Below are 21,677 nucleotides of genomic sequence, written 5' to 3'. Positions count from 1 at the left end.
CCCACTGCACCAACAAGTAACTTTGGTGGAGGGGGGGTTGGAAAGAATGTGACATGGCTGGTTAAGTAGCTGCAAGGGAATACAGTGTGCCACAAGCCCGCCTAAGCACCTCAGTATCTGGAATGTCCTGGGGATATCTTGGGCTTTATTGGGGGTTCAGCTGTCATTCATCCTCCCCTTTGATGCCAGCACCTCAGTAATTGATTCTGTGTAAGACTTTCTAATGTCTCTTTCCCTCAGATGAACTCTCTGGGCATCCTTGCTTAAAAACTTTTTAATCCCACAAATCTCAAAGGGAATGCAAGGATCTGTGGACGTGTTGCTCCACCTTGTGAGCAACCAGTTACACTTTGTTCCTCCCAATCCAGTCTGTTTGGTCATATTTCTCCAAACATTGTGCATATTCCTAGTAACACTCCGGCTTGTAATATTTGTGCTTTAATTGGTAGGTGCTTGTGCGCGTCAAGTCAATACAATTGGAAAAATAAAGAGATACCTTTCAGAAAACTCAGCAATAGTCATTGGGTTTTATACTCTACATCAAATGTTCTAGTGTGTGTTTTGAGGGGGGCAGGCACATGGCCCTCCAGATGTAATCAGATTGCAACTTCCATCATACTTGGCAATCAAAGACCAAGGTGAAGGTAAGGTGAGCAGTCCTACTGCATCTGGAGGGCAACTCCTTCCCTAACCTTATCCTAAAGAACAAAGCAGAAAACTCAGGAAAGTGTAACAGTTGCTGCCTGTGCTGTAGAACGGATCTCACTTAATTCTATTATTCAGTTCAGCTGGATGTGTAAGAACAGACAATGTTATGCTCCTTATGAGTGAAATTTTAACACCAGTTTTATTTATAAAATGCAGTCTAATGTTATAAAATAGAGTTGTGTTAGTTATCCTCCGTTATATTCTTCTCTTCAGGAAAAATGGATACCTTTTGAATTGAAGCCATGCAAAACACTGCAAGATTGAAAAAAGAAAAAGAAAATCAGTTCTTAGGGAAGCTTATTTATATGGCACAAAGATGGCAACATCAAATACTTCCCAGCTCTTTTGTCTCCAGCTTCCAATGCAGGAAAAACAGGGTGGTTCCCTCCCCCCTTTTGCCATGTTCTACTTAAAGAAAACAATTATGAACAGCTTCTGAAGCCTTGTACATAATAATACTTTTATTCCATCACTCATTCTATTCTTCCTGAACAACTTCCCTAAGAACTGAAACATCTGACCGTAGCAATCAGCTTGACTCTTCAAACTGGCAATGCTGTGCAAAGCTGCTAGTAAGACAATTCAGACATTTGGGAATGAAAATATCCTCTTGCCTAGTCATGGAATGGAAGAGGCATCACAGAAACCTGTCTTCATAGGTTCCCTGTCACGTGTTACATTTTAACTGGTGTTCACATTTCATTCATAAGAAACAGAAGACTATTTGCAAGATTGACCACTCAGCTGGTCCCGCCTTAGAGAACCTGCTGAAGTTGGTGGAATGCTTATGCGATTTCCCTTCCATTCTGTTTAGGCAACAGGATACTGGTCTAAGGATATCCCTGTTTTGGTTTTCAGAAGCAAAAAGGGACCACTTAAGATGTCCAGCTTTTGCCTGAAGCTTGTCCTGGGAGAAAATAATCCTTTCTTCCTTCATTTAAATCAGTACAACCCAATTCTGTGGCCAAGATAAGATATGAACCATTTACACACACAGCACAAACGATAGCACAAACTACTGGTGATATATAAAGTGAAACATGCAGTACCTTTCACAAAATGCCCTGGCTTTAGCCTTGCGCCCCCACCAGTTGCGGCACTATATTTTGACCCCACAAAACACTGCACTGCATCATGACCACCAAAGCTGTTGCAGCACTTTCCTCAATGCTGAACCACAGCGACTCCTGGGAAATGGTACAATTCTTCCTTTCAGTTATGTTGCTTTTATTGGGTCAACATGTCCCAGCCCAGCTGTCCATCCCATGGCTATGTTTGCAAAACAACGTATCATTCCTCCCTGCTTTCCATGATTTATAAGAGGAAAATCTTGGCCCGCCTCTATGACAGCTGACACAGCAAAGGAGTAGGCATGATGCTAGAGGTATCTTGCAAGTTGGTACGACCCACAAAGGGTGTTACGTGTTTGAACTGGCCTCAAATACATTTAATCTGACATCATGTACATAGTAGGCAGAGTGTCTCATCAAACAATATGGGGCAGTCCACCAACTAACATGGCATTGCAGCATACCTATCTGGCTATCAATTTGGAAATATGAAGCATCTATTTGAAAGATTCCATGCAAAACACTCAAATAAGAAGAACATGGACTTGGTTTAACCTGATGAAATCATCAATATCCATTACTCGTGCTCGTTTTTCTGAGTAGCCAGTGTCCTTTAGAATTCCCTGAATAAGATTTCCAATACTGAAATTTTCAGGAATTTCCTGTCAACATAAAGCAGACAGAGAATTTGCTTCATGTGATTCATATCAAATCAACAGCAAGACAACAATATTTGTGAAGACTGTAAACTAAGAGTAAAAGCAAGAAAAAAAGTAACAAATTTACCAAGTTATTTTGAGAACAATGAATTCGGTAGTTCTGTTCCAGCAAGTTCTTTACAGCATTTGAACTGAAATAAGCAGAAAAGATCACACATAGTTTGTTTGGTTTTTTAACTCTTAAAAGTGGAGCCATCAGCTTATATGGTTCACATAAAACCTAGTCCATGAGACACAACACTTCCTCAGAGTTTCAGGGGAGCAAACACCCAAACAGTGCCAACACCAACTGCCCAGAATAGTTTGTAACAAGCAATTCAAGGGTCAAAAAAGCTTTGTTGCAGGAAGGAAAGCAAGTCCATAGCTATAAGCAAAACATGTCCTCTGCTATGAGTAACTTACTTAAAAACTGCGGCGAGAGTCTTGTTTTTTCTGACAAAGACGATCCTCAGCAGGCCATCCCACTCCTAAATAAAAAGAAAAGATATTTTATTTACGCCATACATTCCTCTTTGTACCTTTTTAAGTATAGAGATTACAGTGCATCTGCTACCTGGCAAGTCTTCCAATTTGTTAATTTCCTCACTTATGAGCTCCTGCTTATTCCCTAGATATCTCTTAAGCACTCTGTCAGTCCCCTCTTCTGCTCTTACCTTCTTCAGTCTAAATGTTTCCCAAGTATTTCTTTTTGTCTTGCCCATACTGCTAGAGTGCCACTCTATCAGAGCACAATTTGTAGGCTTGATTTGGGATCCTGTGGACACTTACAACTTTAAGAATAACATATTCCATGGAACTTTGACAGGACAATGAAAAACACCCTGCCTGCTACCTCCATGCAAATGTTCAAACCTCAGCTTCAAAGTATAGTGCTATTAGAGCTTTTCAATCAAACTTGGCTGCCTTTAACCAGAAACGAGACATTACTCATTGGTCCTTTTTTTCTGGCTTTGCTGAAATCACATGTAAAATGCAATGGTGACAACTGCACTGAAAGGATCCATGCACCTCCATGTGAAAGATGTAGTTATCAGCAACTAATGCTTCATGTTAGCTTTCACAAGAAACAGTGCACTGGAGGTAGCATAGCTGTCATTGCTTAAATGTATTAGGGACTGCAATTCCCTCTCTATATGTGCTAAAGCTGACAGGTACTGCACACCACCAAAAACTGGAAGGCCACAGATTTCCCATACCTGGTTGAAACCATTTTGGAAAGGATGTACAAAAGATGATGCACATGGGTGAATTTTTGCACACTATGTGTGTTATTATCATGGATCTTACATTAATACTAAAAAGACTCACCTGAAAGTTGATTGGTGGAGGAGGGTTCTTTGGTTCTATCCTCACAACACTGGATTCAACTTTGGGTGGTGGTTTAAAGTTATTTTTTCCGACCTGTTAATCACCATAAAGTTAAATCCCAACAAAATGCATTCACAAAATGTGCTCTCCCCTATATTTTTATCTGAAAGGCCACCACCCTATATTAGTGACCTATTTCACTTACTTTCATTAGATGATCAACGCGGGCTAGTAACTGGGTATTTACAGACAGCCTACAATATAGGGGAGAACCTGGTTTTGCAACCAAGCGAAGAGCAAATTCTCTTTGGAACATGAGAACTGCACACCTAGGAATTATTAAAGAGAGAGAGGTGTTTCTGAGTCATACTTCCTTGAAGCAGGTTCTAAACAAGTCAAAAGCTCCACATCTTCATTTTGTTTTGTAATTGATTAACTAACTTACAAACTGCTTTCCTACATGGCTCAAAGACATTTAGTGGCTTACTGCACAAGTCAAGCTGCACCACTGGTCAATACTCAAGTGCTCATAGTTTTGGATGGAAAGAGGATATGGCCAATACAAAATGCAATATAACCTCTATTTCAAGCCTTTTAATGCAACTATCTCTTGCCTCCTCACTATGGGGCATGGCAACAAAATGGCAAAAAAAGAAAAGAAGCACCGAAGATGGAATAAGATGCTGAATACACCAGAAATTCATCTTACAGTAATTTTTCAAGTATTTGTTTTATAATTTTTTTAGCAATTAGATTTATGTTAATTACTGATGAAAAAATATCCATTGCAGCAAATTCTTTTCTGAGGAACCAGTATATTGCAGTTGACCATTCTTCTTATATGTTCCCAAAACGGTATATTTTCCCAAAACCACACAGCCTTTAAAGGCATATCAATATTTGTAGATGAAATCAAATGAAACTCAGCTTGAGGGAGAGAGGAAAAACAGTAGGTTTCATCACATATTTTTCTTCAATGGTTGCACTCAGTCACCCATAGAACCTCATTATATATATATATATGTCTATTTTTGCAGATGTATGTTTTTTTTAACATACTGTACCTGAAGAATGGCCGATGGAGCAACAGCTTAAATACAAATGGAGAGGAAATCTGAAAACAAAATGAGAAGAAGACATTTACGATTCCAAACCAGAAGTCATCTGGCCCTATTTTCTAACAAGTTCATTTGCACTTACTTGATAAGGCAAGTTAGCTACGCAAGCATCAAAGAACGGCAAGTCACTTTTCAGTACATCCCCAATCTTTATTTCAAGCTTGCTAGCCAAAGGCCTGGAATGAAAAACAACTTCATATCATTAGTACATTTCCAAGACAATTTCTAATCAATGATATTATTTTATATTATGAGCACTTACGTGCCCTGAACTCTTTTCTGAAGTTCACCAGCAAGTTTTACGTCAAGCTCACAAGCAATTACCTGAAAGAGAATCATATACAAATGGCTTTTCATGCACTTCATATACAGTGGCCAAAATCCTCTTGCTCAGCATAAGAAAGTGCAACTAAAGTCTGCTTATTGAATCAGTGGAAATTACAGAGGGGTTGACTGACCAAATCCCCACTGATTTAATGGGCCATGCTAGTTGTTATTTATTGCACTAAGCAAAAGCATTTCAGCCACTGAACAAAGACTACATTATGTCTGTGTACAATACTGATCAAACTTCCATTTTAGCAATAGGTGCCAAATTAATCATACAAGCTTTTTACAGGTTGCATTTGGATGGTATCATATGCATCTAGTTCTCATCATGAAATTACCGTATTTTTCGCACCAGAAGACACACTTTTCCCCCACAAAACAGGGGGGTGGAAAGTCTGTGCATCTTCTGGAGCGAAGAAAACAGATTATATTTTCCTGTTTTCTTCTCCTAAAAAAAATTGGTGCGTCTTATGGAAAGGTGCGTCTTATGGACCGAAAAATATGGTACTCAGGATTCATTTAAGCCAGTCAAAAATCATATAACATTGGGATGCTTTGTGGGTGTAACATCTTATTGGAAGCCGCCCAGAGTGGTCGACCAGACCAGATGGGCGGGATATAAATCAATCAATCAATCAATCAATCAATCAATCAAACAAACAATCAAACAAACAAACAAACAAACAAATAAATAATCTGAGAGAACATTTATATTCCATCTGAGGTCTCCCATTAGCTACATTTGAAAAACACATACAACGTAGTCATTATTTCTTAACAGATGTTTACCTTTTTCACCTTTTCTAACATTTTTACTGTCATGTTACCAGTGCCAGGACCAACTTCAAGAACAACATCTGTAGGGCGCAAGGCAGCCTAAAAGATAAATTAAAATACAGTAGCATAAACATTGATTTTAAAATAATAACCCAATCCTTGACAAAACATCACTGAGTAGATACCATGTAGCATTTTAATGTAGTGCATTCAGTGTTAACACAGAACAAAATCCTATCCCACAGTCATGATCTAAATTTAAACTATAACCACAAAGAGACAGAATTGAACGCCATTTTAGTTGTTATTTCTGATATAGCAATTTTCAATGGAGCAGCTTTTACTACTAAATAAACCAATCCAAAGACATCTGAAACTGGATGTCTTTAAATATAGCTAGCTTGCATACAAAACAATATTTTTGTTTACCTTAACTAAAGTTGTTTATATTTTCCTATCCCTATCTCTCATTTTTTTCTATTAACCAACAATTATTGTTCATCAGAGTTCAATGGGTTTACTTCCAGGAAAGGGTATAATATCCCCAACTATAATAATATAATTTTGATATCTAACATAATTATGACTTACCTTTTCTATAATGCTGTTAACAACAAGGGGATTTTTCAAAATGTGTTGACCCAGTCCAGTGTTGAACCTGATACCTGATACTAAAGTCAAAATAGCAAAATCACAAAAAGAAAACATTAATTGCAACTAATTATCTTTGGAAGAGATTGGCTGTTTATAAAAAGGCAATAACCAGTGTGGTGGAGTGAACACAGTAATGGACTAGGACTCAGGAGGCCTGAGTTCAAATCCCCACTCAGCCATGGAAATTTACTGGGAGTGTGGAAATGGTAAAACCACTCTTAATTTTTTACTTACCTTGAAATATCAGGGTTGATGTAAGCTGGTTCCAACTTGATGGCACATAAGTAACTTTATATTAGAGACTGCATTCTTATATAATACAAATCAGAATTTGAGACCCTTAAACATAAAATGCATTTGAAGGGGGGGGGAAGGATATAGTGTATTATATGAAGTTGGTAAAATCAGTAATGTACAGTCAAGCTATTAGCCCAGAAAGGACTGAAACATATGGGTTCCTCAAATGGGATTTAGGCTGCAGACCTACACTTTGTTGTCATGACGTGCAGTGATGTCACTTCTGATTTATGACACTGAACTCTGCCAGCAAATCAGTGTTAATCTCAGCTAGAAGGTAGACTCACTGAACTGGTAAGTCAACAATTATAAATTCCAGTGAATCAGTAAGAGAAGCTTGAGACAAGCAATAAGATACTGATCAACAGGACTAAGTTCTAAGTATGGTAGATGTAGATGGCACTGCACTGTTAATTTTATAAAGAAGAGTTTTTAAACTGGAGGAAAGATGGCGAAGGCTTACAGAAGATTATAATGCAATAAATAAAATTCTAAAGTGCCATTTTCTCTTTTTCCTTTGAAAAGTTTGAACAGGGATATTTTGGAGGCCTAACTTTCAACACTCCATCTTAGGCAGAACTGCCAGGCTGCAATCGGATGAATCTGCATTGAACCACATTGATGTGCCAGGAAAGTTTTGTCCCACTGCACATTCTCCTGTCTCATTGCTACATGCTACTTTCACCTACTCTCCTCTGTTGTGAAGAGTTCTGCTTGAAGACATAGATATGAAACCAAGAAAGGAGCAATATACAATGGAAGGGCATATAGCATGATGGCAGAGCACATGCCTTCCAATTTAACTATACACAATCTGTAGTTAAGAACAGATGGTTGAGTTGGAAAAGGTCTCTTGGGTGGACTACTATTAATCAGAGTAGACTGGCCTCTATCAGAACTTGGAATAGTTATCTCTTTGGACTATAATTCCGAGAAACCTCCAGTCACTTGTCATGCCAGCTGAAGGATTCCAAGAGTTGTGTCCCAAAAATAAACTTCTCTAAGATCAATCAATTATCTGATTTAGGCATATGAAAAAAAGATGTGGTGGCAAGAACCACTTGAATTACATTGGTAGTAAAAATATGGGTTTTCTAGGTTGAAACCAACAAACCTTTATCTCAAGCTGGAAAAAGATACAATACACTTACTTCTCTTCCTGTAAGTTAAAGGCCAAATGAAGGGAGTGGAATTGTGTAGGGATATAAATAAAGTCATTTGTAACAACTTGGAAGATGCAATAAAGGAGAGAGAACAGAAGGAGAGAGAAAAGCAGAAATAGGATATAGAAAGAAAATGGTATAGAGGGAAGACAAAATAACTTTCGATAACACAGCCAGAGTGCTCTCCTTGCCAGTGACAAACAACTAAAAGTGTTGACATAATAAAAAATAAAGTCTACAGGTCAACATGTGGCTTCATGCCCGAGGAATCCTTGCCATCAGCCAGCTCCTAAATCCAATCTGCAGCTCACTGCCTCACCAATGAAAAGAGCTAGGGAGTCAAACTACCTAATTAAGGTTAATAACCAGAAGAGATGAATGAATATACAATCAATTGAGTACAATACAATACAAATGTCAATTGTATATATGCTCATCAATAAAAACACAGTGTTCTGTTTGTTTTTAAAGCTGGTTCCTCTCAACTTCTTATATTAACTAGTAACACACCAGACAACAATTTTGTGAGATTGTGCTCCAAGGCAGAGTCTCCCAAGACCAGTTGATGGCTGGCAGAGCAGGGGTTTGAACCCTGATTCAAGACTGACACCAGTCTAACTATGACACCACACTGGTTCCATGTGGGGTGATCAGGATCCTGGAAAAGCGGAGTTCCGCTCCTGTCTCTCCACCAAAGTCGGCCCTCCCCAGCTTCGGAATATGCTTCCCACACCGAAATCTCCCACCTGGTCCTTTTCCTTCTCGGCGTTGTTGCCGAGCACCGGGCTTCGTCTTCACCTTGGGCATGGTCACAATCGGGAGGCTCGATTACTCAGTCCGGCACCCGCTGCTAAAGCGGCTCGTTCAGTGGGGCGGTGAAGAAGGCGGAGACCACCGGACGCGCGAAGGCTGCTGGGACGAGTAGTTTCCCCGCTCGCTCGTACAATGCGACGGAATTGCTTGACAACTACAAGCCCCGCAAAGCACCTCGCTCAGAGAGGCAGGGGCACCTGGGAGGATTGAGAAGATTGTAGATGAATAGCTCTACAATCATTTCCAAGTACTGTACAGTAGAAAACCAGAAAATCCTAAAAAAGGGCAACACCATTAATCATAAAAGAGGGCATATTATGGTTATTAGCTAGAGGCGCGCAGGAGAGACTCATCTCCAGGAAATGCTTCTGGTAGCAATATGTGTAGGTTTACAGCACGATCTGGCGCTAAACAGGCCTTATTGGAGGCTAGGAACACGCTAGAAAATGAGAAGAGGAGAAAAGCACGGAGATGGGGAAGTTATTTTGGGGGAAGGCAACCCCCCCAGCTGTTTGCTGTGGTGTTCTGGGAATTGTAGTCCAAATCGCTTTGAGAAGGTTTCATGAACCGAAGGCGATTAGGAAATTACCTTCCAATAAGTAAATGACCAATAAAATTTCCCATTTCTGCGGCTGAAAGAAACATGGTGCAAAATTCCAGTTAAAAAAAATGCAAAATGGCCTGATTTCCCCGCAAAGGTGTTTTAAAGATCGGATATATACCATTTAAAGCGTACTGGTTATATATCGCTCCACAACGCTTAAAAGCACTCTCTGGGCGTTTTACATGTTAATTATGCAGGCTAAACATTTCCCTACCCCCAAGCGAGCTGGGAACTCATTTTACTGACCTCAGAAGGCTGGGAGGCTCAGTGAACCTTCAACCGGCTACACGGGACTGAAATCCGGGGCCTGAGCACACAATTTTGCCTGCACTATAGCAGCTTAAACACCACGCCATCGTTTCGAAGAGTGCATCTTATTTCTATATTAAGAAGGCTTTAAAGGTAAAGGTTCTCCTTGACATTTAGTCCAGACTCTAGGGCGCGGTGCTAATCCTCATTTCCAAGCCGTACAGCCAACGTTTCTCCGTAGGCAGTTTCCGTGACTAGACACGGAGCGCCATTACCTTCCCACCGAGGTAGTATTTATTTATCTACTCGCATTTTTACATGCTTTTGAACGGCTAGGTTGGTAGGAGAAAGAAGGCTTTACTCCCGCCGAAAACACTTCTGCGGAAGCCTCCTATCTCTTGTGCCTGCCTCTTGCAGGCACAGCCCCCCTCCACACACACCCCTTGGTTGACCTGAGCTACCGAAAGTCTCGCGAGACGCCGAAGGAGCCCCGAGTGGGAGGTGGAGCAGGTCGAGCCCTGATGACATCACTGGAATGCGCCGTTTTGCCGCGGCACGGTCTACGAGCCCCGGCTGGTGGCGCGAGCTTCGGAGTAAGGGGGAGGAGGGGGCGTGTGCGTGGTCGTCGTTGCGGATCCCTCCACAGTGAGTGAGTAAGCGCGCGCAGGCCTTCGTCGCAGGGAGGAAGGGAGGGAGGAGCGGGCAGGGGGAAGCCTCGCGCCCCGGCTGAGGGGAAACTGCGAAGAGTCGTGCCGTTTACTAGGGCGGGTGAAGAGCTGGGAGGCAGCCGCGCTCGTCTGCAGGCGTTTCGGTGAAGTGTGAATACCACCTGTCCTGGCGCTCTTCCTTGGAACTACGGAAGTGAGGCTCGAGTCAGTTACTGTTTCCAGGCAGATGCTTACCTCGTCAGGATCCGGGTACAGGGAGGAGGAAGATATTCGTAGTCTTTATGAGGTGGCCTTGGCCCGTTCAGGGGCCCCATATGTGGTGGGAGCGTCTTTGAGCGACGGGGTCTCCTTGCCCTGTTTCTTGGATCCATTCTATCTGTCACGCCCATCGACGAAGCCTAGCCTTTTTAATTCCGAAATAATAGGAGAGTGGATTTCATTTAAATCAAATTGATTGATGGTTGTTGTTTTATTATTAAAAAGTCAGTTGTTTAGCTTAAATCGTGATTAAAATCAATTTGATTTAAAAGATCGTTGATTTTTATCCACCCTGGTAATAAAATACTGAGCTATTAACGTGTAGGCGAAATGTGCATCATCTTTCTCCCAAAGACTGAGTGAAGGAATGGCTGACTCTTTACATTTGCTGCATCCTGACATTCTTTTTAGGTACTTGTGTTTGGCATTTTCACAGTCTCAACCCCTCACTTTAAATCAGCAATGTGCTACTTACCAAACACACCTCCAAAACATTACTTATATACTTGTGATCTCCATCCTTATTCATGTTTTCCAGGAAATTCCCCCATGTATCATTGTATATGAAGCCTTTTTACAATCTTCCCCCATCTGAGACTAGTAGTACATGGCCTGCACCATGCACTATAAAGTGCAGAGGGGAATTAAACTCCTTAATGTTTTATTCTTTCCTGTATTTAAACTGTATGCATATTCTGGATACTTCTTGGCTCTAAATTTGGACCATGGCCGGGTTTGAAAGATTATGATGTTTTAATAATATTGATATTTTAAATGTTTAAGTATGATGTAAAATGCAAACCGCCCTTTTGTTTTTTGAATTATGCATTGAAAAGAGATTGTCTGTTAATACCATTACTAATTTGGCTGACATTTATGCCATTTAGACACACATACACACACCACTCCTTAGGAACCATACATAAGTTTTAATAATACCAAATTAGTTTAAAAACTAGCCAAAAAGCAATGTATTCATACCTAATCTATTTTTAGGTACAGTATTATATATAAATGTACAATGTTCTGGACACAGCTATAATCAGCTCTATTACAAAGAAACGATATAAAGAGTTTGTCTTTTTCTGTCTTCTTTTGCTATTGTTCCTCCTATAAGGTATTTTATGCTTGTTGAAGCATGGGTCTGTGTGTTATCAAGCTTCTTAAGTTCCATGTGCACTGATGGTGCGATATAATTAAGTAATGATAGCATATTGATTGTGCTATATATAATTTTACATATTTGAGGGTGGTTTATGGAAGATTAGATCAATCTGTGCCTGTGGACAAGTCTTCTTCCAGTCTCAGAAGGAATTCCAGCTTAGTGGTGGCTTCTACAGTAAGGGAGGAAAGAAGGTAAAGGTTCCCCTTGATAATTTTTGTCCAGTCATGTTCGACTCTACGGGGCAGTGCTCATCCTTGTTTCCAAGCCATAGAGCCAGCTTTTGTCCGAAGACAATCTTTCATGGTCACATGGCCAGTGCGACTTAGACACGGAATGCTGTTACCTTCCCACCGAGGTGGCCTCTATTTATGTACTTGTATTTGCATGCTTTCCAACCACTAGGTTGGCGGGAGTTGGGACAAGCGACGGCCGCTCACTCCGTCACGTGGATTGGATCTTACAGCTAAAGATCTACAGACCTTACAGTACAGAGGCTTCTGCAGTTTAACCCTGTCACATTCCCGGGGGTTACAATAGCCGAAGTCCGATAAACCAGTCCAGGGTCAGAAATATCAAGAATGCAAAGCCAAAGTCCAGAAACCAACTTACAGAATGAAGTCCAATGTCAAAGTCCAGGGTCCAATACACTGTAGTTCAGGGTCAAATTCCGGGGTTCAGAGACAGGAACACAATGCAAGAAACGTGGATGCAAGCCAAGGTTTTGACTCCTTGCTTCCACGAAGTTTCTGGCTTCACTGGAAGCTTGTTTTATAATGAAACAGCTCCTTGAGCTGCTGGAAAGCTTTCTATTCTGCTAATACTCAGGACTAGATGAACGTAGGTCTCTGTGGAAAGCCTTTGAGCGATCCTCTGATCTTCTTGTCCTAAGTGTTTCCCGAACCCTGCCCCAAAGCCTGTCTGCTGTGGAGGGAGAATCTGGAGGCGGTTCAGGTGTTTCTGATCTCTCCACATTCTCTTCAGCCATAGTTAACCCTTCTGGGTCCAGGTCTTCGGAAACACTCATGACAAACCCGCAGCACCACCATGTCCCTAGTTTCCTTCCTAGAGAGAAAAGTAATTTTTAGTTATTCTATATACAGTGGTGGCTCGCTTAACGGGTGCCCCGTTTAACGACTAATCCGCATACCGATGAAGATTTTGAGATTGCAAAAGCGATTGCATAACGATTTTGCGATTTTTCCCCATACGCCCCATTTTCATGCAGCTGATCGGCGGGGCTTCAGGATGATCGCGGGGAAGTGCTCCACCCCCATCCCGAAGCCCCCGCCGATCAGCTGGGCGAAAATACGGGCTTCGGGATGATGGGGGAAAGCGCTCCCCCCATCATCCCAAAGCCTGCAGTTTCGCCCAGCTGATCCGCAGGGCTTCGGGATGATGGGGGGGAGCAGTTTCCCCCATCATCCTGAAGCCCCGCTGATCAGCTGGGCGAAAATGCTGGCTTCGGGAAGATGGGGGGGAAGCCCTTCTCCCCCCCATCCTCTCGAAGCCTGCATTTTCGCCCAGCTCAGGAGGATTGGGGGGGAGGGGAGCTGGCAAGCCGGCATTTTCTAACACCTCAAATAGCTACTCAGACCACTTTGCCCACTTTTTTGTTGTTGTTCTTTAGTTGTTAAGTTGTGCCTGACTCTTTGTGATGCCATGGGCCAGAGCACACCAGGCCCTCCTGTCTTCCACTGCCTCTTGGAGTTTGGTCAAATTCATGTTAGGTAGCTTCGATGACACTGTACAACCAAGAAAGTAAAATCTGTCACTGCCTCCATATCTTCCCCTTCTATTTGCCAGGAGGTGATGGAGCCAGTGGCCATGATCTTAGTTTTTTTGATGTTGAGCTTCAGACCATTTTTTTGCGCTCTCCTCTTTCACCTTCATTAAGAGGTCCTTTAATTTCTCCTCACTTTCTGACATCAGAATGGTATCATCTGCATCCTGAGGTTGTTGATATTTCTTCCGGCAATCTTAATTCCGGTTTGGGATTCATTCAGTCCTGCCTTTCGCATGTTGTATTCTGCATATAAGTTAAATAAGCAGGGAGACAATATACAGCCTTGTCGTACTCCTTTTCCAATTTTGAACCAATCAGTTGTTCCATATCCAGTTGTAACTGTTACTTCCTGTCCCAAATATAGATTTCTCAGGAGAAAGATAAGGTGGTCAGGCACTCCCATTTCTTTAAGAACTTGCCATAGTCACCTCTTGTGTTTTTGGAAAAGAGTTTTTGTGATGACCAGCTTGTTCTCTTGCCAAAACTCTATTAGCCTTTGCCTTGCTTTGTTTTGAACTCCAAGACCAAACTTTCCTGTTATTCCTTTTATCTCTTGACTCTCTACTTTAGCATTCCAATCCCCTATAATGAGAAGAACATCTTTCTTTGGTGTCAGTTCTAGAAGGTGTTGTAAGTCTTCATAGAATTGATCAATTTCAGCCTCTTCAGCATCGGTGGTAGGTGCATAAACTTGTATTACTCTGATGTTGAAAGGTCTGCCGTGGATTCGTATTGAAATCATATCATTTTACAGTATAGCATTTCCCTCTCTTTTGTTAACTATGAGGGCTACTGCATTTCTTCTACGGGATTCTTGACCACAATAGTAGATATGAAAATTGTCTGAATTGAATTTGCCCATTCCCGTCCATTTTAGTTCACTGACACCCAGGATGTCAATGTTTATTCTTGCCATCTCCTGTTTGACCACATCCAGCTTACTAAGGTTCATAGATCTTACATTTCAAGTTCCTATTCAGTAGTTTTCATTGGAATTTCCTTTCACTTCCAGGAGCGTCTGCAGCTGAGCGTCCTTTCAGCTTTGGCCCAACCAGTTTATTAGCTCTCGAGCTACTTGTCCTTGTCCTCCGCTCTTCCTCAGTAGCATGTTGGATGCCTTCTCACCTGAGGGGCTCATCTTCCAGTGTCATATCTTTTAGCCTTTTGTTTCTGCTCATGGAGTTTTCTTGGCAAAGATAGTAGAGTGGCTTGCCAGTTCCTGCTCCAGGTGCATTGTGTTTAGTCAGAACTCTCCACTGTGACCAGTCCATTTTGGGTGTCCCTGCATGGCATAGCCCATAGCTTTTCTGAATTACTCAAGCCCCCTCGCCACGATAAGGCAGCAATGCATGAAGGGGACTTTGCCCACTAGCAAGTATCAAAAACAAGCTGACATTTTTCTATCCATTTTCTAGTTCTACTTGAATCCCCCCCCCCATTTTTGTTAAGATAGAAGAAAGGGTACATTAAAAATTTTTCACACAATGGTGCATAACATCTTCAGCCTTGATGACTGCAGGTGGTGTTTGATGGATGTTTATGTGTAATTTCTGATGTAACTTCCTATCAGTGCAGAAAAAAGAAGTGTGAAGTGCTTTCTTCTGGTGCTGGTGTGTCACAAGTGTTATCTGAGAGGAGCTTGATGTGTGCAGCATTCTATTCCTGACTAAAGAATAAAATCTCTCATAAGATGAAATAAAACGAAGAATTCCTTTGTCTTATCCCCTTAGTCTACAGGGAATGGAATTTAGAAAGGGGATGGTAGAACAGAAGTCTCCATAGTCTGGATTCTGACCTTACACTAGTCCAGATTAGGCCTATGGGTTGGAGATGTTCCTCCTTTCTATTTATATGGTGACCATTCTGGAATGAAAGACATTAAGGAACTCTTGCAAATAAAACCTGATTGTTGATAATTCTTGAAGACTTCTTATATGACCTTACATTCATGAATAAACCTTCAGTTCAAATGTTGTCTCTATCACCCACATTCTGTATGGTTGGTCTTTTTCAAAGGTTAGAATGTATGATTAATTATAGTGTTGAATGTAGTAGGAAAATTTTTCTTGTTCTTGTGAGTGGTCACATAAAAAGTATTGGATACTTAGGGTTCTGACCATTCTCAATATCTTGTTTTCGGTAAATAGTAAATTTGACAGAGATTAGGTGGTAGGGATCTCTAGGATTGCAAAATATACCAATATGTTTCCATTACATGTTTTTACAGATTTTCATGGATCTCAATAGTGCTAGTAGCATTGTTCTTCAAGTCTTGACCCAAGCCACCAGTCAAAATACTGCTGTGCTAAAACCAGCTGAGGAACAACTGAAGCAGTGGGAAACACAACCAGGTTTCTATTCAGTATTATTGGTAAGTTGGCACAGTGAACTACTAGTTCTCAAGTGTTTTCTTTAGTCATCATGGCTCACTTATATAATCCTATAATTTCCTTGTAAAATGACAGAAACTATTTCAGTTGCACAGATGTTTGCTTCATATTGTAAAGCAAATGTGCTCTTCCAAATGTTTTTGGACAGCAACTCCCATTCTTCCTTTTCCTTATCAATCACAGTGGTGGTTAAAACTACTGTGAGTTGCAGTTCAACAAAATCTGCAGGGCCACAGCTGCCCATTTCTATTATCAGGTTAAAAAGAATTATTTTGTTTGTTTTTGCTGGTAATGAAAGTACATTTGTTATTTTGGAATAAGTGATAAAATGTCCTAGGAGTTTGAAATGTTCTGAAAAATAGATATATTAATGTTCAGAATATGAATAGCTTGTTAATGATACGCCTTACTTGGGAAATGTTGGTGACTACTAGTGGTGTTTGTCTGTTTATCGGTCTTGTAATTGGTTAATCTGGTCTTGCCCTATCAATATGTTTTTTCACCTTAGTGAATATGTATTGTAGTTTAAGAAATGCCTTCTGTACATCCAGGAGTACTGAGTCTCATGGATCTGAGAAGATGCAGTTGTATTTGAGAATGTGGCTGTAGAGAATAGATTTTGTGGAAGCTTGAGATGTGTTGCTTTTTGTAATGTTCACTGAGTTTTCAATGTAGTGTGATGCTTATGTGCCTTAAGCAGCATGCTTTATTGTGTAGATAGTCGTAATCATGTACAGAAAGTACTGTATACCTGTTTTGTAAATTGGTCTAAATGCAGATTGATGGTAGAGTGAAAGTTACTTAAAGTTATTCCTTTCCATGAGTTCAAATGATAAAAGATACCATTGATGTATTTTAGACCAAAGAGAGGTGTTTGAGTACAACAACAGAGGAAACATTCATCCATGAATATCTTTGTGTACCGTGGTGCCAGCCAGCATAGCATGGCTGTAAGCTGTGCTGTTGATCTGAAGACACATATTATTCCCCAAAGCGAAATAGTTATTTTTGAGTGAGTAACAGAGTCTAGTGGTAGATGTGCTGTACTCTCATTCGGAATGGTTTTCCTCATGGCTTGTGATCTGTCCATTTGAGGGATTTTAGTGTGATGAACCACTGCATTAATAGTAGCTAGGATGGTGTAATCTGGGTAGCTATTACAGTGAATAAATTGTAAGTTCCTCAGAAAGTCATTTCTTACATACCTAGAAGCATTGATGGCATGAACTTTGAAGGCAAAGTTCATGTATCCAGATATCCCAACACTGATGGTGTCAGTATATATAATGGGCTTCCCAGGATTACCTGGTTTGTGTTTTGGTTTGGGTTTTGGCATGAATGGGTAGGAGCTTAACTGAACCTTTTTTGACATGTATGTTTGGATTTTGCTATACACATCTCTAAGCAATTATTTTGTCAGGCTTTGATCCTTGTGGCATTCAGCAGATAGCTCTGTAAATGGGAGCACGTAAAAAGTAATGTTAAGTAGTTGTATTGGCAGACATTAGCACTGTTAATATATTGGCATTCCCACAGTAGTTGTGTTTCTGATTGGGTATTTATTCTTCAATGATTCATATCGTATAGCAGGCTTAGAAGGGCAAGTGTCTTCCCATTTTGATGGCTCACATTTCATTTCTGTAACAACCATGTATGGAGGAACTACTTGATTACATGCTCTTTCAAAATGTAACAACCCATCCAAAGAAAAAATATTTTCTAAATTAACAAATAAATGAAGCTTTTGCAAGCTTTTAACATTTGTTTATTGGGTTCATATCCTTTCAGAGGAAAACTGCACAAGTAAGGTATTAATTACAGCAGTTAGTTAATTAACTAACTAATCAGTTAGATTTATATACTGCCCATCTAGAACGTGTCTACTCTGGGCAGTTTACATATAACATAAAAATAAACTAAGGTAAAATCCATATTGATCACAGAGGTAATTTGTTTTATCAGTGGATAAGGGAGAGCATGGTGGATGGCTTGTGAACAAGGTACATTTTCCTTATGTGATCATGGAGACCAATAGTGTTCTGCCCCAGAATCATCACGATTATGATTATTAAGTCTTTGCTGAATCATCAGGATAAAACTGTATTCTTTAATTGTAGGTGTCTATTGATATGCTGAATTTATTTATTATAGATTTTTAGGTTGTCTTCAATAAATTAAAGTGTGTATAGCCTGGAAAGAGCTATGGTCTCAGTCACAGTGTCCTTATGGAGATGTAGTGCTAAATCAGCATTCTGCAATTTAATGCCCGCCAGATGTTATAGAATTCAGTTCCTATGATCTCCATTCATTGGCCATATTAGATAGTTCTGATAGGAAATGAAGTCAAAAGCATCTGGTGAGTACCAGTTTGGGAAAAACTCTGCACTTAGCATCAGTTTAGCATTATGAGAAACAGCCTCAGTTTAACCTTGGACTTGTTTGCTCCATGTTTTTCCTCTGCTTTGGGTGTGAAGGATGTTCAGAATACTTCGTTTCTTTTTTAAATTAATTATGGTTTGTGACACACAAGCCCAAACATACTGTGGGTTCATTTTTTAAACAACCCAAGTTCAAACCATAATTTATGAAGCTGGGTTTTATATATTTACAGTGGTGCCTCGCAGGACGATTAATCCACAAGATGATTGTTTTTTGTGATTGCTGTGGCGCTTCACAAGACGATGTTTTCTATGGACGATTTTCGCAAGACGACGATTTTCCCCCCATTGGAATGCATTAAATAGATTTCAATGCATTCCAATGGGGAACCGCGTTTTGCAAGACAGTGTTTTCACAAGATGACGTTTTTCGCGGAATGAATTAACATCGTCTTGCGAAGCACCACTGTATGGCTAATCTGAAACCATGTGTTAGCATTTGAATGGTGTGTTAAACTACAGCTTATCCAGAATGGGAGCAGAAGCTTTAAATCTCCTTTTGGCTGCAGAGAAGGGGCGCAGAAGCCTTGGACTTCCTGAGACTTGTTTTCTTAATGCAGAACTACAATTTACTGTATGCATCTAAAAATACATGTTGTTCTCCATTGCTAAGGTGATCTTTAAATGTAACATGCAGAATTGTGTTGAACTTCTTCATTTTTCTTGTAGAATATCTTCACTAATCATACATTGGATGTAAATGTGAGGTGGTTAGCAGTGTTGTACTTCAAAAATGGAATTGACCGCTATTGGAGGCTAGCGGCACCACAGTAAGTAACAAATTTATTGTCTTTCCATTTTTCTGGCCCACTGGTTAAAATAGTGATTTAAATAAAATATGAAAGTAATGAGAAGAAAACATATTTCCTGAGTGGTAGCATGCAAAATATTTATCTGTAGTGATCTCTACCATTAAGGAGATAGAAATGTATTCACAATTTCCATGATGATGACCTCACTCCTCCCTGCTTGCTATGGCAGTGTTTAGGGACAGTAGTAACATTCTTACTCAGCACCAGATCTGTCATATTCATACCCATTGCATATCTTGTTTCTAAATAACTGTCACAGAAGGGTTAGTGTACTTTTTTCACCAAGTGACTACAGTGGTGCCTCGCTTAACGAGCGCACCGTTTAACAACAAATCCGCATAGCGATGCGGATTTAGCGATCACAAAAGCAATTGCATTGCGATGTTTTCTATGGCCGAAAATCGCATCGCTTACCAATCTTCGCATTGCGATATTTTTTTAAACAGCTGATCGGCGGTTCCAAAATGGCTGCCGGGTGCCCAAAATGGCCACCGCAAGTGTTTTCGTGCCCTGCCCTCGCTTACTGAGGGCGCGAGAATGGCGGCGCTATGGAGGAACTTCACTGAAGTGTGAGTTTGGGAGCCATAGGAACGCATTAAACGAAGTTTAATGCGTTCCTATGGCTTGTTCCGTTCCGTTTAGCGATGTTTCTGCATAGCGACAATCCGGAACGGATTAACGTCGCTATGCAGGGCACCACTGTATATAATTTGTTGTGCAGTATAGTAATGAGGGACAGGAGCACAGGATGATGTGTATACCTTTTACAGACAACTCCCCACTTTGGCCCAAATTGTCCATATGGACAGTCCTCCTTGCTTGATCTGTATTAAACTTTTAGGCCAGTCTGAATCAGAGGCTACTGGTTATTAGTTTGCTCATTGCTACTGCCTATCAGAATCAGTGTGACTCGCCTGAGGTCACCTACTTAGTTTCATGGCAGAGTTGGGTTCAGGTTCTAGACTTCTTGAGCTAGATGCCATTACTGTGATTCTGAAAATAATATCAGTTGCTTTCTGAATTTTCAGTCATTTCCTAAACAGACTGAATTTACAAATTTACAAAGTATATAACAAAGATGGTGGAAAGGAACTTGCCATTGTCTGTGTTAGACTGCAATTTTGTACTTCTCTGAGTTTTACAAAATATTAATTAGCTGCATAATTTTAAAAAGTTAATGAAAGGTAATGGGTAAGTCTTCCAGCATTCTCATGAATACACAAAACTCATTGATTCTTGAAGAAATGGCAAATTACATATTGATACATCTTAATAATAATGCCTTTAATTTCCCAATGAACAGTGCTCTTTCAGAAGAAGAGAAATCTACATTACGTGCAGGGCTTATTGCCAATTTCAATGAGCCAGTAAACCAGGTTAGTGTTGATATAAAAGATTATTGTGAACTGTAATTCTTTCTTTGTAATTTGTAGTTTTGTTTAGTTTAGAACTAAATGACTGGTGCTTTAAAGGAATGAGTTTGTTTTATTTTATGCTGTTTAGGGAAAATATTTTTAGTGGTAGTTCACAAACATAATGGTAGTTCATGAAGATAGGTAGCAACTGTTATGCCCTTTGAGCATGTAGTAGAAGAATCAGAAATTCATGTATTAAGATATTGTCACTGGTTTTGTTGTTTCTTCTTAATTTCCAACAGAATTTCACTCAAAGTAAAAACTTAAAAAGTTAGCTAGTTCATGTGGTATGATGTGATTGCTGAAATGAGTATGTTGTATGCTGCTATGTGCATATGGGCAGATCATGGTCCTTTGAGTATATTGGAGAATAAAACATGTTAGGTTGTAGAATGTAAGTTTTCTAGCTTGGTTTCATTAAAAATGAAGACTAGATAGTGTTTAGCAGGAGAGGAGTAAAGAGAACAAGAATTAATAAAACATTCGGCTTCCTAGAAACAGATTGCAGAATTGCTGTGTGTTGTATTTGTGCATGTATTCCAGACCAAGATGTAGTCCAAGAAAATACTTGTTTGTAGGCAGTGTTGGAGGTAGGATGAGGGGGAGGGGAATTCCTATCTCAAGACAATTAACTCACCCTTTGCCTCTCCTAGTCTTCACTGCTGGACCCCTGGTTACTTGAAGATGAATTTTGATCTTTATATTGCCAAAAGGGGCCAACCAAGCAATACGGGGTAGAAAGTTTGGGGGGAATTTCAAGAAACATCCCACAGTAGTTACTGAAGAGACACCAAATATAGCCCATTGGGGTATGAGTATGTCCATTGACTTTGGTTGATCTCTCATTGGTATAACTGTGCCTGTGGAAAGATGATGACATCACTAGTAGTGGGAGATTTTCAGTAATTAAATACTTCTGTATTCTCTTTTGCAGATTT

General features: G+C 40.2%; 2 protein-coding genes across 5 annotated transcripts in view; one reads left to right on the top strand and one right to left on the bottom strand.

The window, feature by feature from the left end:
* Positions 1 to 821: 821 nt before the first annotated feature.
* Positions 822 to 10,272, bottom strand: DIMT1 (DIM1 rRNA methyltransferase and ribosome maturation factor). Of its 2 annotated transcripts, none has more exons than XM_072992715.2 (12): positions 9,808 to 10,272; positions 6,622 to 6,701; positions 6,043 to 6,129; positions 5,186 to 5,247; positions 5,006 to 5,099; positions 4,870 to 4,919; positions 4,011 to 4,134; positions 3,806 to 3,898; positions 2,900 to 2,964; positions 2,565 to 2,628; positions 2,334 to 2,440; positions 822 to 960 (listed from the first exon to the last, which is right to left on the bottom strand). In XM_072992715.2, exons 3-12 carry the CDS (start codon positions 6,073 to 6,075, stop codon positions 918 to 920), a joined length of 735 nt encoding a protein of 244 aa, XP_072848816.1. In that variant the 5' UTR covers positions 6,076 to 6,129; positions 6,622 to 6,701; positions 9,808 to 10,272; the 3' UTR covers positions 822 to 917. The 2 variants fall into 2 exon arrangements, with proteins under 2 accessions (XP_072848816.1, XP_078240686.1); XM_078384560.1 differs by lacking the exon at positions 9,808 to 10,272 and adding an exon at positions 8,891 to 9,088.
* A 61-nt stretch (positions 10,273 to 10,333) lies between these two features.
* Positions 10,334 to 21,677, top strand: part of IPO11 (importin 11) — a 79,827-nt gene continuing 68,483 nt past the window's right edge. The window contains exons 1-4 of one of the 3 annotated variants that reach the window (XM_020783670.3): positions 10,334 to 10,459; positions 15,912 to 16,055; positions 19,182 to 19,282; positions 20,628 to 20,700. In XM_020783670.3, the coding sequence (XP_020639329.2) occupies positions 15,918 to 16,055; positions 19,182 to 19,282; positions 20,628 to 20,700 (312 nt within the window). In that variant the 5' untranslated portion in view covers positions 10,334 to 10,459; positions 15,912 to 15,917. Of the gene's footprint in view, positions 10,460 to 10,535; positions 10,672 to 15,911; positions 16,056 to 19,181; positions 19,283 to 20,627; positions 20,701 to 21,677 lie in introns of those variants that run through there. The other 2 variants (XM_020783669.3, XM_020783671.3) reach the window with 2 other exon arrangements.

Source organism: Pogona vitticeps, chromosome 2 (assembly GCF_051106095.1).
Source record: "Pogona vitticeps strain Pit_001003342236 chromosome 2, PviZW2.1, whole genome shotgun sequence".
NCBI lineage: Eukaryota > Metazoa > Chordata > Lepidosauria > Squamata > Agamidae > Pogona > Pogona vitticeps.
This window is presented reverse-complemented; position numbering and strand designations above follow the sequence as displayed.

Excerpts from the sequence above, each read along its gene's own strand:
- DIMT1 (XM_078384560.1), bottom strand. The coding sequence starts at position 8,951 with ATGCCCAAGGTGAAGACGAAGCCCGGTGCTCGGCAACAACGCCGAGAA. Across the intron at positions 5,100-5,185 it reads CAGAAAAGAGTTCAGGGCAC|GCCTTTGGCTAGCAAGCTTG; the intron begins GTAAGTGCTCAT and ends TTTTCATTCCAG. Across the intron at positions 4,135-4,869 it reads CTCCATCGGCCATTCTTCAG|GTGTGCAGTTCTCATGTTCC; the intron begins GTACAGTATGTT and ends AATAATTCCTAG.